Raw genomic sequence first — 17395 nt, forward strand, 5'->3', positions numbered from 1 at the left:
TATGAAAACTGCGAGCAAAGCGTTCCAGCCGTGTTGACACAGGAAACATATTTCTGTCAGCACTCCATCAATATTTATAGGCCAGCTCACACCAAAGGGAGAGGCAGTTAAACTAATCAACAGCCCAGCACTGCTTTCTCACACACTAACAAGCACACACATAAACACACACACACATACAACTGAGCAGATGTGCATTGTGTGGGTGTGTTTCAATGCATGTTACACTGGCCAGTGAAAGAAAATGAAAGCATAAAAAAGAGCTAATTATTAGCAAAAGGTGTAGCAGATACTAGCCACAATATCACAAAAGATAGCATGATAACCGAGACAAACATGTCTCAGAAAGGACATACACAACTGGCATTTTGCCAGTTAATATCTATCCTGCCCTTCCTGATCACTATCAAGGGTAATGATAATGAAAAGTAAAGCACAGCTGGGATAGGGGCACTTACATGTCTGTGTGCTGTGAATTGATTTAAACATACTAAGATAGACATAAATAAATTAGACTACATGAGAATACAGTAATACTCTTGGGAAGGCATAAGCATAATTGAATGCAGTAATGGCAGTATACTCTTTATTTGCTTGGGCTTAAGCCAGTCTTTATCTTTTTTCATCCAGTTGATATTTTCATGTCTAGAAATAAATGCAACTGCAATAGAGTGGGTGGTGCTGAGAATCTGGTATTTTACAGATTTTTCAAGCAAAGGTTGATGTCCTGTCATATACCTTACCTACACATTTATGTAGATATATTTGGCACAAGAAATAGTCTCAATATAGGCATCATATTTTATAGAATCAACAAACATCTAAAGTAATGAATGAAGACATATCACCAAATGTATTGCCATCACAGTGATGAGAACCAAGCAGTTTTTCTAGAGCAGGAGTTCGATTAAACTTTGTAACAGTCTAGTTAAACAAAATTCTTTGCTTACAGAGATCAGTAAAAGCAACTTAATGACTGAATGAGGACAACAGTTACCTTTAAATGTTTAACCATTAATGATTAATTTATGGCTATGAATAAGAAGATTCCAAGTGGTTTCATTGTGGCCCGTCATGTTAGCACTTTTGACTAGATTCACAAACTCTGAACAGATGGCATAACTGTTTACATTCAACTTCTCTGTCCATGTGTCATTAAACATCATAGGCAGCATAAAATGCCTAGAGGCCAATTCTGCTCCGAAATCGGGTGCTGTGACAGTACCTACTGCATTCAGTAACTACTGCTCAGTCTTTCATACAGTACATTCTGCTCAGTGTATGTGTTTAGTATGAATACAGTCCACACATACTACATCCACCATTTTGGCATTGTCATGTGACCTATGATGTCATAATAATTGCAACTGTTTTTGTTTAAACCTTCAACGAGTTAAAACGTTATTTTTTAAACGTTATTATTATTATTTACGAAATACAGTTTAACCACAAGAAATTGAATACATGAGACATGCTGTCTTCCATTACTTTTGATGCTGACCGCGGTTCCTGTCGGAAATGGACAGTGCAATGTCCATTGCTTGCATACGGCAGAATCTCAGTGGAGGCTGTAGCTCACGCAGTATATCTTACCTTCTGTTTTATGAGAATTCAGTCAAGGATGGCTGTAGCATCATGAGGATTTGAATTCATGATCTCCAGGTTAGAGTTCAGGTGTCCCATTGACGCTTTTTAAACAAGTCATGTCACCAGTTTACTCAGACCCACGAGGGTAAATAAAATGAAAAATCTATTCAAGTCTTTGAAATCTCTCTGTGTCTAAGCTTGCAGAGCTATCTCTGTCTCTGTCTCTGGGCCAGTGAGCTATCAACCAAAACCATGGATCAAGGTTTTTCATACCTTTACTGTCTCTCCTACATATTTATTTATTTATTTATTTTTTTCAAATACTTGATTCCGGCCATTGAAATTTGTTGCTTCCTGACTCTGTTCCATCCTATGTTCCAGATGCTCATGCATATAATGCACCCTTCAAAGTGCACAAGAGGACAGAAAGCACATTAGTTGCATGTTGATCAGACACTTATTTCTATCACTAAAATAATATTAAGTCTTTTAGGGGAGTCCTAACATACAGGCGCTCTGATAATCCCAAGATCTGCTACCCCAAAACAGGTTCCATTAACTTAAAATCACACAAATGCAGCAAAAAGCATGACACAGTGCCCTCTCTGATCCCTTCTTTCTCCAATCTCACACTCTTACCTGGTAATGAGGCAGCAGTCATGGATAATGCTGTCCTCCACATACACTCCTCTCTCATCATGTGTGTGTACAGGCCAGTGGTTATGGCTCCACCTCAGAGTGACAGAGGGGTCCAGGTAGGAGGCGGTGCACTGCAGTGGGAGTCGGTCACCCTGGAACACTAGTTGTCTCTGAGACGGGATCAGCTGAAGCAGAGGAAGCTCCAGAGGTGGGTCTGTAACAGAGGACAATCTGTAATTATTGTGGTCCTAGACTGGCTATAACAACAAATGATATATGGTGCTTCATATGCAGATTAAAGACATACAAATGACAAATGCACGCAAACATAATGTAATAAAATATTAGGTCACTTTCATATGGAGAAGCTAATGCTAGAACAGATTAGAAACCATGGAGGTGGATTTGGGCAGCAATTGCAATGATCAGTTTTGCAATCAAGTCTCCATCAGCAAAGAGGTGATGACTTCAACAAATCACATTTCATGTGTTAACTTGAATTAATCTCCTGGTTACACAATTGCACTTCTTGACCACATAGTACACAGTTATAAAAGGGTGTCACCCAAATGAGGATGTTTTCCCTATTAAGTCTGGTTCCTCTCAGGGTTTCTTCCTCATATTGTCTCAGGGAGATTTTCCTTGCCACCGTCACATCTGGCTTGCTCATTAAGGATAAATTTTAATTGTATCATTTATATTCTGAATTTATAAATTCCTATAAAGCTGTTTTGTGACAATGTTCATTTTTATAAGAGCTATACAAATAAAATATAATTATATTGTGTGCATGGGGTGCAGTTGGCCTAAAAAAACAAGATGTGTCACAGTTGTGCATGTTTCTGACCTTCAACCTACAGTGAGTCCATTTTTTTCTAGCGCAAGCAGTAAGTTCAGCATCACTCTTTGACAGGTTCAATTTGAGCAATCTAAAACGCAAACTATAAGTATGAAAAAATCTGAAAAATACACTACATTGTGCATACACATTATGATAACATGACCCTGAGATAGTATTATGTTGCTACATCAAATTCTGTATCCATGGAATTATTCTGGATCAAAAAAAGAATTATTGTTGTGGCCTGTCCAACAACTCCTACTACAACTCTTGAAAACAGATGCAGCAGTTTTCATCTCTGAATAAGGTTTTTGCTTGCTGCCACTCTCAGTACGAAATAGTAAGCATCCTCTAATTCATCACACACAATTAAATTAAATTATTAAAATATGTAATGTGTAGTCACTAATAAGGATGCTAACCAAGATTTAAGCAGCTTCACTTATCAATATATCAGAATTTTATTAGCTGTTTATTTAAATGTTTGCCTTCTTCTCATTTCCCAGGCTGTAGCTAGTCCACCGCAAGCTGATGACTCTTGGTTTGCATGGCTCTCTTGTCTTTGGGATGGTTGGGGTAACTGGATTCTGCATTCTGCATACAGATGCCCTAGTTAACAACACTTATGTAGCAGTTCCAATCAGTACAATAAAGTAGGTCTTGCTTCCTGCTGGACAGGACCACCCTCTGACCTCTGGCATGCGCGGCCGTGAGGTTGGGGCTGTGGGATGGCCCAGTTGGCAGTAAGACTGTTTTGATGCTCCCTAGGAGTGTGCACAGATCCTGTTGGGACCTAAGAGGGCACTGATATATTCTATGCCTCTACATGCTCTGTCCTGGGCTGACTGCGGCCCTTGGCTGAGTGTGTGTCACCATTTGTTTATGACCTCATCCTATTACTGTGATATCCTTTGTTTTGTCCTAGAAATTCTTTCTGTTCTGTTTTGAGAACATGTGCTGAACACATACATCCAGTGACAGTTCTGTCTTCCATATCTGAGATAGGCCTTTTCGCAGTGGTGGGCCATCAGGGCCAGCAAGGCCTTCCCTTCTGGCCTAAACAGCAGTGATCTGAATCACTGACTTGCATTTTAATATATTTAATATATTTTTCCATGAATGTGTATTAAATTATTCCCAATAGTCTATTCTCTACATTTCATAGCTTTTCTCTTGGTTGCGCTGCTTCCAGTAGTGTATACTGTATTTATGATAAGAGTATTTATCCAATCATATTTCAGCCAGTGGCTGACATCATGTGTTGTCAGGGTGAAAGAAATCTGCCTTAAGGCCTTCAGAATCAATAGTGCAGGCGTCTGTAGCTTAAAATAAGTGACAATGAAATTGTTACCTTAACCAATCAGATTTCAAGTTGACGTCACTGGGGCCATCTAGCAGGCATACGATTACATCAGCAATTTCCTGTCCTTTGATTGGATAATTAGAGCAGTCAGAGGCAGCGAACCTCACAAAGTAAATAAAATATATATATTTTAACTCACAATGGCTGACAGAGGAAAAGAAATCGATTTGGTGAAGGCCAGTGAAGGCCTAGATGTGAAATGCACGGCCCGCCACTTCCTTTCTGTAGTAAACTCGCAAAACTGCCAGTGAACAAGTCAACCACCACGTCTTTTGTTTACCTATAGATAAAAATGAAGATTATACCTTTCTTCTGTATTAATACTCCCTGTTCATCTCATTCAATTTCAAAGAGTCATTGTCTCTGTGTGGTTCTTTAGCATCTCTTCCCTGAATTCAGCTCTGGAGGCAGCAGCAGCAGTGCGACTCAGGAATTGAGTGAACCCAAAAATTCCAACAGTATTTCATGACATTAATCATTCACGCTATTCGACTTTGTCTCATGCATGATTTTTGAGACTATAATGGTTGTAGTATTGAGTTTACATATTTAAATATCTGTATGTTTTACAACAGCTGTTATTTCACTGTAATTACGTTTGGAGTCTGTTCTTTTCTGAACTGACTGGCATGAAATTACGGCCTGTGATAACCACACTACCAACATGGTGCATTGTGATTAGACTGAAACAAGCAGGTGTAACTGACTTAAGTTCCACATGCTGCAGTGAAAAGAGGATATGAATGTGTGTGTGTGTGTGTGTGTGTGTGGGAGGTCAGTTCAGTAGGGTCTTCAGACACCTGTAACATGTAAAATGAAATGATCTACCAAACTGGCACGGAAAAGTAAGTGAGAATGTGATAAAGAAGTGTAAAGGCATTTCTTCCCTGGCCAAGAGATGACATGAGGATTACACCGCTGTCCCTTGTGTGCTCACTAACATGATTCTTCTATGCTATTTGGAGCCTCATATGCTACTATGAGGCACAAAGATGAAGCTTCTAAATGCCAGAAACCCCACACGCCGGCTTTAACCTTCTCACCCAGAGACACTTGGCCTCTGTAAGAAGCTCCATCTTTTATGTTCTATTACGCTAATGTAATGCTTGGACGGCACTCCATGTCTCGGCAAATGATACAGTGGTTTTGGATTTGACTGGTTTCCGCTCAAGTGCTCCAGGGTTCAGAAACACATTGTGAATGTGTAGTTAAGTGTTTTTTACACTCAGCCCAAGCTACACTTTGACCCTAAAACATTGCCTACAATTAGGAAATTACCATAATCTTGTACATTTATTTTTGGACAATTTTTGCCTTAATGTAATAAACAATCCTGCATTGCAAACACAGAATAGACAGAAGAGATAGACCTGTGGCTTTTCTTGGCTGTTGCTCCTTATCATAGCAGGGTAAAAGAAATGGAAGAGAGCTAGAGAGCTACCTATATCTCCTGTCAAAAGCTAGATGTGTATCATGCAATGACTGTGTTTTAGAGAAATAGGATGTGATGTTAAATGCTGCTTTTATGTAACAAGGTTTTTGAAAAGCAGTGAGTTTCAAATTAGCACCTGGCATGAAGGAATAAAATGGTTGTAGAGCTATGTTACATACACAGCTCATCCCTGTCTACTACAGCAAGCGAACATGTTTATAATGACCTTGAAAATGCTTTTACAATAGGACTTGGACTGAATAGCTTGGCAGGAGCATAAATACTAGTTTACATGAGGCTGCTACAGCAGATCTGGTCTAGCAGCCAGGCTGTGTGCAACAGGCCAAGAGGTTGAACATTACTGCTCTAATCCTGTAATGGATGGAGTCGGCTGGAAAAGAGACAGAATGGATTTGCGCTGCTAATTCCAACCATGCTAGCATACAAATACCCTGCCATACAGGTCTGAATATAGTACTCTAAAGCATATACAGAGGCTACAGCATATTTTAACAGAAGCAAGCACATCCAAAATTGTAACACTCAACTGTATATGAAAAAGTGCGCTGCCATTGACATGAAGCATGCTGTCAGTCATGCTCAATGGTTTACTCGAGAAATAAATGCAGTATCTGATAGCTGATAGACACCTGATTTTGTTTTAAAATTCATTTTTTTTGTTATTCGGGATAGCATATTACTACTCATGGTTATCAAGTCCCCACCCAATTACCTCAGAAGCCAAAGATTACAAATAAACTGCTAATTTAGTACATAGTGTAAGGCCTGGTTTATATTTGATGTGTGACTTCTGTGCATGAGTGCAGAAGCAGCGAAAATGTGTGTGCCATTGTTCACATACTCACTTAGGTATCTTATATACATACATCTGAGGGATTAAAAGTGAAATCCATCATGGACATCAGGTCCCCACCCAATTACTTCAAAAGCCAATGATTAAAAATAAACTCCTCCTATTTTCACACACAGACTAAGGCCTGGTTTATATTTGAAGCTTGCCTTTGGTGTGTGAGTGCAGAGACAGTGTGTGTGTGTGGCACTGTTCACATACTCGTTCAGGTATCTTATGTATGGATATCTGAGCGATTAATAGCAAAATCCATCATGGCCAAAGAGTCCCCACCCAATTACTTCAGAACCCAAAGACTACAAATAAACTCCTCCTACTTTTACACATAGAGTAAGACCTGGTTTATATTTAATGGCTGCCTTTTGTGTGCTGTGTTGTTCGAATGCTCTCCTAGGTATCTTGTGTATATACAGGGACTGAAAGCAAAATCCACAAGACGGCTTATTAAAGCCAAAACATGTCAAATTGTAAACCATAGATGCATACTAAAGGGGGGGGGCATAGTTGGTTTCTGCCATGGATGGTGACCTTACACTCAATAGTATCTACTAATATATAAAGGTTTTTCACAAACACAATAGCTGGAAAAACAGTTAGAGTTAGTATCTAATAACTGTCTAGAATTATACAGATAGATATAATTTTTTTGTAAAGCTCTGAGAAGTGTCACTCCAACTGAGGATATGTGCATCAGCCATTTTGTGTACATGTATAAATAGATGAAAGCAACTATAATCCTAGCTTAATGAGATGAGAAAATGTCAGATGCACTCGTCTAAAATGCGGAATTGTTTGTTAGTGAACAATGTAAAACAATACTGTTGCATGTTCTGGATTACCGCAGGTGAGCTGGTGTTCTTGCAGGCCACGGACTGGGAAGCCATGGAGGTGCGAAGGATATACACACACTGTCTCGTTTCCCACACGTACAAATCTGGCTCTGGCCCACAGCAGCAACCACTCCAACTGGCAGTCACAATACAAGTAATCTGTACTGAAGTGTCTGATCTCGCACACACACACACACACACACACACAGGTAAATGAGTAACAAGTGAATGTAATTAGTTTATCTCTTTGTAATAGTGTTATCAAGATGTTTCTAGTGGGTTGAAGTACCACTCGATAATCTTACAGGACTCTCAGGGAACTCAAGTGCATGAACAGCCCTTCAGGCAACGTGGAGAAGATGTTTCCAGATAGATTTCTGGAAAACACATACAAAGAAACATATTAGACAAATTCATACTAAGCCTAATCAAGGCCAAATATAATACACTACCATAATATTTTCAAGGAATCTGGTTTCAAGGAGGTCACGGTAGGAGCAAAAAGCATACTGTGTGTTTCAGTCAAAAAGCACACAGTGTGTTTCAGTCAGCACATTACTCACAGCTTCGAGAGATTGCCAAGGTCAAGAAATATCTCGGCGGAAAGGCAGCCAATGCGGTTGTTGGATAGATCCCTGCAGATATAGACACACAAAGAGAGGTCTTAAATTGACATAAATTGCCTGACGCCAAACATTTAAAAGCATCACAGTGGATAAGCCATGGGTTGTGGTTTATAAACACGGCCTTTTTTAGGGCAGCTACTCCTGTAAAACAACAGGGATGTCTGCATGTGGCTTGTAACTCACTGACTCATGTTTAACAGGATGAAGACTCTCTCACAAGGGGGCGCTCTCACTAAAGTAGCTGTTGTGCGTAATTGTGTATGAATTTCTAAAATATGCAATAAAAGATCTGTTGCTTCCACTGCAGTATGACAACTGTTATACATACACAAATAAAACAATACATTCAATTGACAGCTATGATTTACTTCACTCATTAACTATAGAAAGCATGCCAGTTGGTGGATACTATGTTAAATTGCCACTGGATAAGAATAAGTGTATGGGTAGGGTGCAGTAGATTAGAGTCCCATCCATGGTGGTGTTCCCAAATTGCCCCTTTAGTGGTAATCCAAATCTGCTAAACCTTAGCAAAACTAGATTAGTTCAACACAAGGAAGTACTATAATTTACCCCCTGGATTCTGTTCACAACTTATCAATACAAATTAACATTAATCGAAATAGACACACTAAACTCCTTCATGTAAAGGCTGTTGAAAAATGAGCAGGAATAAATGATGAGTAAACTAATCAACTCTCCCTGATTTATAGCATGTGTTTATTACCCAAAGACACCTCCTTAGAGGAATGGGGAAAAAGAAAATCACTGCAACTTTGTGGAGGAAGATTGATGTGTTGCTAATTTGTGAATCTGCCCTGCTGTTGATGTTTGAATTAGGGTAATGAAATAATTTAGGGAAATTAAAATGATTCCTTATCTTGCACAAACCAATCAAAGGCAGTCAAATCATATAAGACATGACATTAGAGAATGTTCAGATGTAAAAATAAGCCAGTTTAAACATGGCTCTAAAGGCATTTCTGCTCATTCTTCTGAAACTGGTTCTGGTTGTGTGTAAAAACTGTTTTTCAAGTATGTGTGCTGTCCAGAAAAACCTTCTCAGGACAGCTTTAAACAGTGCTCTGGGGTTTGCTTCAACTGAATTGTGAAAGCAATCTGCTTCTAGGACGTGGTGACAAATAACATAATTGGTTGAAAATTGGCTGACCTTGTCACATTACTTCCTGTTACAAGTTACAACTGTGGAGAAAGACATGAAGTGAGGGGGCACAGTGGCTTAGTGATTAGCATGTTTGCTTTGCACCTCCAGGGTTAGGGGTTTGCCTGTTTTCCCTGTGCTTTGGGATTTCGTCCAAGTACTCCATCTTCCTTTTTCCAGTCCAAAACATGCTTTGTAAGTTAATTGGAATCTCTAAGTTGTCCGTAGTGTGTGAATGGGTGAGTGAGTGTGTGGAATTGTGCTCTACAGTGGGGTGGGTTGGCACTCCATCCAATGTATCCTACACCTTGTGCCCTCAGTCCCCTGAGATAGACACCAGGTTCCCTGAAACACTGTGTCAGATAAGCGGCAGTATATCCCTATTTAACCACCACTGTTCTAGGAAGGCTTTCCACTATATTTTGGAGCATGTCTGTGGGGATTTGCCCATTCAGCCACAAAAGCATTATTGAGGTCAGGCATTGATGTCAAGTTAGGAGGTCTGGGGTGGAGTCATCCCAAAGGTGTTCTGTGCAGGACACTCATATTCTTCCTTACCAACTTTGCATAAACTTCATGGAACTTCCTTTGTGCACATGGCATGGAACAGGTTTAAGCCTCTTTGAGTGAAGAAGCTGTATAATGCTACCTACAAAGACATCCTATACAACTGTGTGCTTCCATTTTGTGGCAACAGTTTGGGGAACAATGACATTTAGATGTTATGTTTAGGTTACCACAAACTTTTGGTCTCAGAAAACCTATGAATCTGCCAGAAATGTGGAAAATATCCAAGAAATCCATATTTGACCAAAACATTTGGATTATGTCATACATTGGTATCTTAACTTTAAGAAACAATATATGTATTCCACCAAAGCTATGTATGCTGATTTTTATTGGCTTGACTTTCTGATCATGGTGGGAAAAGTGCCATGATGAATATCCTACTTTATTGAAGCTGTTGGATAGCTATGTGCCTGCATACGCATAAACATTTCCATTAGTAATCAGATACCTGCTGTCAAAATGTCCCTGATACTCCTGGAGCGGGAATGAAATTTTGTTCACTGTCTCCTTTTTCACTCTGGGGGTAACAAGATTTAAAATGCTAGACCTTTACTTGTGGGTGTAATACATGCAAATGAGAACAATGTTTCAGTTTCAAGAACACATTTTTAAACATGTTATTAGAACACTCCTTTCTGAAACTCTTGGAATGGTGAGGCTAATTCATTTGTTTCTGCTGTACAACAAAGGCATTTGGTTTTGAGATCAAAAGGAGAGTTTTGGATTTAAGGATTTCTTTTATTTCCTAGTATTTCCATCTAGATGTGTTCAACAACATAAAACACAGAACCTTTTGTATCAGACCAATCCATTTTTAGGTGAGCAAAAGTACACATACAGATAACTCTTCAACTAAAATAAATAACCTTTACATCAAGCCTGTTATTCACTGACATCACAAAAAATGGTTGTATTCTTCTTTTGTGATACTTGTCCAGGCTTTCGCTGCAGACTCTTTCAGTTGTTTGTTTCTGTGAGTGTCTCTCTTCAGTCTCCTCAGGAGGTAAAATGCTGCTCAATTGGGTTAAGGTCTTGCTATTGACTTGGCCAGTTTACAACCTTTCACTTTTTCCCCTGATAAAGCCCTCTGTTGTGTTGGCAATGTGTTTTGGGTCATTGTCTTGTTGCAAGATAAAGTTCATTCCAAATAATTTGGATGTGTTTTTTCTGCATGACAAAATATTCATGTAAACTTTTGAATTCATTCTGCTGCTACCATCACGAGTTACATTATCAGTAATGTTTAGTGAGTCTGTTCCAGAAGAAGTCATGAAAGCCTAGTCCATTACACTTCCACAACCATGGTTCACTGATGAGCTTGCATGATTTGGATCATGAGCAGACTCTTTCTTTTTTCACTCTTTGGCCTTTACATCACTTTAGTAGAGATGAATCTTGGTGCTTTTGTGGCTCATCTCTGTACTTCTTTGTGCATTTCAATCTGGCCTTATTCTTATTGCTGATAAGTGGTTATATCTTGTGGTATGGCCTCTGTATTTCTGCTCTCACAGTCTTCTTAGAACAGTGGATTCACCCCTGCCCTGTGGAGGTGGCTGATGATGTCACTGACTGTTGTCTTTGGGTTTCTTGTCATAGCTCTCACAATGTTTCTGTCATCAACTGCTGTTTTCCTTGGCCGACCTGTTCGGTGTCTGTTGCTGAGAACACCATTGTTTTCTTTCTTTTTCAGGACATTCCAAATTGTTGTATTGGCTATACCCAGTGTGTGGGCAATGCCGCTGATTGATTTTCACACTATTCTCAGCTACAGAATGGCTTGCTTTTCTCCCATGGAAAGCTCTCGGAAGTTCATGTTGGTTTATCCTTTTTAACAAATGCAGTCTTCACAGATGAAGGTTTAAATAAAGAGGCACATATGGGAAAGGAGAAACTCATGTTAGGCATTAATAATGTTCCATGATTTTTCCTCAACTAGAAATTCGGTGGTCTGGTACAAAATCTGCTATGTTTTACGTGCTAGATCATTTAACACACACACACAGTGTATATATATATATATATATATATATATATATATATATATATATATATATATATATAGCTCTGGAAAAAAATTAGAGACCACTGCCCAATCTCCAGATTTGAACCCTGATGGATGGTCACAAACCATCAAGCAAAGCTGAGCTGTTTGCTTTTTGCAAAAAGAGTGGTATAAAGTTCCCCAACAGCAATGTGAAAGACTGGTGGAGAGCATGGAGCCAAAACACATGCATATCGGGGTTATTCCACCAAATACTGATTTCTTAATGTTATTTAGGCAAAGCATTAAAACAATTTGTTTACAAATTATTTGCATTTTGTTTTATTTGAGTTTTTAAAGCTCTGCAAATACTGCATGATCTTGGGTTATTTTGATGTGTTGTCATTTCCTTTAAATATACACTCTAAATAACAATAGTTATATTTTGAATTTAGGAGAAATATTGTCAGCAGTTCACAAAAAATTAAACAAAACTGTTCATCTCACCAATACATGCAGCTGTATGAAAAAAAAAAACATAAGAAACATTATATATATTATGTATATTACATATATATATATATATATATATATATATATATATATATATATATATATATATATATATATATATATATGTATTTATATTTTATATCAAGAACTTATATATAACTATCAAGAAATAAAAGATGGAATTCTAAACTCTCTTTACATATTAATTTTTAATCTCAAAACCCAAAGGTCTTCAGTCTATAGCACCAACAAATTAATTAGCCTTGCTGTTCCAATAGTTTTGAAGGAGACTGAATGTATACAGTAGAAAATGTCAGAATTGTTTCGGGTATTCCCAGGCCAACACACATTTATTGAGCAAGGGAAAAATGTTACCTTTTATTTGTATGTGGGTAGCTTTAAAATGTGCTGAAATGTACAGAAATAGCAGTTTCACAAATGATCAATTTAACATTAACAAAACTGATGTATAGATCCTATCTATGGATCAAAAGGAATTCATTGTCGTTTTAACAAATCTGTAATGATACACACACCGCAACCCAGAATCAGTTTGCAAAAAAAGAATCAATCCTGGACAAGTGTGAAACTGCCACAGTGGAGTGTCCTGTGATTTTATCAGTGTCTAAGTATAGAATATGATATCTTCACTTAGACACCCTGGTCTTTTGAGCCAGCTCATCTCCAGCTCGATAAGGATGCTGACCACAGCACAAACCACAGACAGATCGTCCCACTCATCTATACACATCCATACCGGCATAAACCTACACATTATAATGCGGGTCCAGCATAAATAACTCGGATAAAACAGACCTCTCAGGACAAAGCCTACACTGTGTGTTAAGTGTTGGAAAGGACAGCTGTTTTAGAGCTTAAGAGGAGTGACCTTTTTGTTGATGACTAAGTGTATGCACTGTGGCTGTGGTGCTGAGCCTTTGCTGTATGTAATTAAAGATATGTGCAGAAGCTGAGCAGAGGGAGTGGCTCAGCCCTCAGCTGTAATCACCAGTTGGGAGCTCTTAAATTAGCTCTACACACCATTACGGCTCACACTGGCTCACACATTAGCGCAGCACAGCGGCCAGGACCTGGCACGCGCTTCTACAATTAACAGCCTAAAAGTAATCACGACTGCATTAAAACAAGCACACACACTTACTATTTATTCACTGCCATCTGTGGGTGTTAGTGTGTATGCAGGAGTGAGAAAGTGAAAGCATGAGAGATAATGAGAGTAGGTGTTTAGAAAAGGCAGGGACATTGTGATAAAGGTGTACTCTCTCCTTCATTCTGTCTAAAAAGTTGTAGAATAAAAGCTAAATAAAATTCCCTGCAGTTACATTAGAGCAAAGACATATCAGTGATTTATTTATTTATTTATTTTGTACAACATCAGTCTGAAGGACAGTGAATAACTAACAAGGGCTTTCATTGTCTGTATACTTATTTTATAAAGTATAATAAATGATTTTTATTGATGGAATTTATTCATAATTTTATTATTTTTAATTTCATTTTATATACATTTTATTATGCTTTTTACGAGCATCTTGGTTATAAAAAAAACTAAAATTAAATGAAATTAAAATAAAATATAATACAATAAAATAAAATTAGCTGTACAGAACAGAAAGTGGAAAAGGAAAGGTGTGTGTGTATATAATACAGCATATGAATGCAATACAATGACGGATAATATGGTTATATAAATATAGCAGGACAATTTATGAATAAAACTTTGTGTGCAAAAAGAACAGTAGAGGAAATGTGTGTTATCCAGAAAAGTCCAACTGGTTAAGTTAGTCATCGTGTTTTCATCATGCCTATTTGCACTTGACAAACAAAATTAAGGCCATAATTTAATCAGTAATTTCTACTGTAGGTACAGCAGATGGATGGGTTCCTGCACTGAGAAAAGCACAAAAAGCTGCTCAGGCATTAAGGTTGTTTTTACACTTGCATTTTTGTCTAGATGTTTCCCAAAGAGTTTGGCGTGCTTTGTGAAGTTTGAAAGCTGTTTCAAAACCTACAGGCAATCCAGAGAATCAATTTCAGGTCATCTTAAAATTGGTGGTCTGGGGCTCACTTCAGCTGTGGTGCATTCCACACTGGAAGCTATCGGTGATGCATGATGAGTAACATGACTGGTTCAACTTGTTACTCTTTTAATTTTTGTGATGGCAGGAAATGGTGAGTACATTCACAGCATTTGGCAAACACCCTTAGGGTTAAGGGCTTTGATCAAGGGCCCAGTAGTGGCAGCTTCAAATTTACAACATTCCGATCAGTAGTCCAATGCCTTAACCACTGAGCTACCACATCCCTTGTCAGAGTCACTGGAGGAGACTGAATGGCTTACTAATATATGAAAACACACTTTCTTAGGACTGTAATTAGCAAACCTTACTAGTGCAAGTGCTTGCATAAGAGCATCTGAGAAAATGTACCTCTGATGTACCTTACTGGTGCATATTCCTGCTATGCATCCAAAAAAAAACACTTTTCATCACTGTTTTATTATCACAGGAAAATATTAAAAAACAGAACGGATGAGCCCCTCCTACATACATTCCCAGAAATGCTCCTAAGTGCAAACTCAAGTGTTGGGCCAAATGTGAAACACCCTTAGAATGGATTCACACATGTAGCATTTACTCGGTTTGAAACGAATCCTGGTGTGTTTTCCTCCTCGCTGTGTCTGAGAGCATCTAAATGAGCTGGTCTTTAAAAGATTCTAGCAGTTTAACAGCAGTGAGAAAGTGATTTGTCTCTAAATTAACCCAGCTGAAGGAAGTGTACCAAATATACTGTATACTTTTGCATGCAGCAACAAAAAGAGAAAATAAATGCTGGACGTGCTACACAAAACATTGTAAACTAGTTGTAAACTATATATATATACAGTGAGGGAAAAAATTATTTGATCCCCTGCTGATTTTGTACGTTTGCCCACTGACAAAGAAATGATCAGTCTGTAATTTTAATGGTAGGTTTATCTGAACAAAAATCCAGAAAAACACATTTCAAAAAAGTTCTACATTGATTTGCATTTTATTGAGTGAAATAAGTATTTGACCCCTTTGCAAAACATGACTTAGTACTTGGTGGCAAACCCTTGTTGGCAATCACAGACGTCAGACATTTCTTGTAGTTGACCACCAGGTTTGCACACATCTCACATCTCAAGGAATTTGGGCCCACTCCTCTTTGCAGATCCTCTCCAAGTCATTAAGGATTTGTGGCTGACCCTTCAGCTCCCTCCACAGATTTTCTATGGGATTAAGGTCTGGAGACTGGCTAGGCCACTACAGGACCTTAATGTGCTTCTTTTTGAACCACTCCTTTGTTGCCTTGGCCGTGTGTTTTGGGTCATTGTCAGGCTGGAATATCCATCCACGACCCATTTTCAATGCCCTGGCTGAGGGAAGGAGGTTCTCATCCAAAATTTAACGGTACATGGCCCCGTCCATCATCCCTTTGATGCGGTGCAGTTGTCCTGTCACCTGGGGATGGTGTACTTGGGGTCATAGGCAGCATTCCTCCTCCTCCAAACATGGCGAGTTGAGTTGATGCCAAAGAGCTGGATTTTGGTCTCATTTGACCACAACACTTTCACCCAGTTCTCCTCTGAATCACTCAGATGTTCACTGGCAAACTTCAGATGAGCCTGTGCATGTGCTTTCTTTAGCAGGAGGACCTTGCGGGCGCTACTGGATTTCAGTCTTTCACGGTGTAGTGTGTTACCAATTGTTTTCTTGGTGACTATGGTCCCAGCTGCCTTGAGATCATTGACAAAATCCTCCAGTGTAATTCTGGGCTGATTCCTCGCCGTTCTCATGATCATTGAAACTCCATGAGGTGAGATCTTGCATGGAGCCCCAGACTGAGGAAGATTGACAGTCCTTTTGTGTTTCTTCCATTTGGGAATAATCGCACCAACTGTTGTCACCTTCTCACCAAGCTGCTTGGCGATGGTCTTGTAGCTCATTCCAGCCTTGTGTAGATCTACAATCTTGTCCCTGACATCCATGGGCAGCTCTTTGGTCTTGGCCATGATGGAGAGTTTGGAATCTGATTGATTGCTTCCTTCTGTGGACAGGTGTCTTTCATACAGTTAATGAGCTGAGATTAAGAGCACTCCCCGAGAGTGCTCCTACTGTAATCTCAGCTCCTTACCTGTATAAAAGACACCTGGGAGCCAGAAATCTTTCTGATTGATAGGGGATCAAATACTTATTTCACTCATTAAAATGCAAATCAATGTAGAACTTTTCTGAAATGCATTTTTCTGGATTTTTTTGTTGTTATTCTGCCTCTCACTGTTCAAATACACCTACCATTAAAATTACAGACTGATCATTTCTTTGTCAGTGGGCAAACGTACAAAATCAGCAGGGGATCAAATAATTTATATATATATATAAATATATATATATATATATATATATATATATATATATATATATATATATATATACATATATATATAAAGATTTGATTCGCTTTTCCCTTAACTGACCAATGAATGAAACATTACTGTTTCAGGCCCACACACCCCTATTTTTCTATTACATTTTGATTTGTTTACTTATGTGCAGTGTAAAACTAAACCAAACCAAATCACGAACATACCAAAAGAATAAATTCAATTCGTTTCGTATGAATTGCAACCAGATGAATATGCACGAAAGCACCCTTAGATTTCCATTATGAGTTTTGTCTAAGCTGATTTTCTGGTGTTTTCTCAACACAGAAAAAAGTATAATGAAATCAATGTGAGTCAAAGCCTTTAAGAAAACAAGCTTAACCGTTACTGCATAATTAGCAATACCACAATTTTTCCACAGCCTGTTCTTGTGTCACTTTTATTTATATTTGGTCAGATCTTTTTCCATATCCATGCAAGATAAACAAAAATCTTATTTATTATTTATGCACTTAATGTCATTTGGCTAACCTATATAATGTAGTCCAGTT

General features: G+C 38.5%; 1 protein-coding gene across 2 annotated transcripts in view; it reads right to left on the reverse strand.

Annotated features, from left to right (window-relative positions):
- Positions 1-17395, reverse strand: part of LOC131350962 (adhesion G protein-coupled receptor A1) — a 195148-nt gene that overhangs the window by 136287 nt on the left and 41466 nt on the right. For both annotated transcript variants that reach the window (XM_058386008.1, XM_058386007.1), the window contains exons 4-7: positions 8127-8198; positions 7869-7940; positions 7573-7736; positions 2227-2440 (exon numbers count right to left, since the gene is read on the reverse strand). In XM_058386008.1, the coding sequence (XP_058241991.1) occupies positions 2227-2440; positions 7573-7736; positions 7869-7940; positions 8127-8198 (522 nt within the window). The remainder of the gene's footprint in view (positions 1-2226; positions 2441-7572; positions 7737-7868; positions 7941-8126; positions 8199-17395) is intronic.

Source organism: Hemibagrus wyckioides, linkage group LG03, assembly GCF_019097595.1.
Source record: "Hemibagrus wyckioides isolate EC202008001 linkage group LG03, SWU_Hwy_1.0, whole genome shotgun sequence".
Lineage (NCBI taxonomy): Eukaryota > Metazoa > Chordata > Actinopteri > Siluriformes > Bagridae > Hemibagrus > Hemibagrus wyckioides.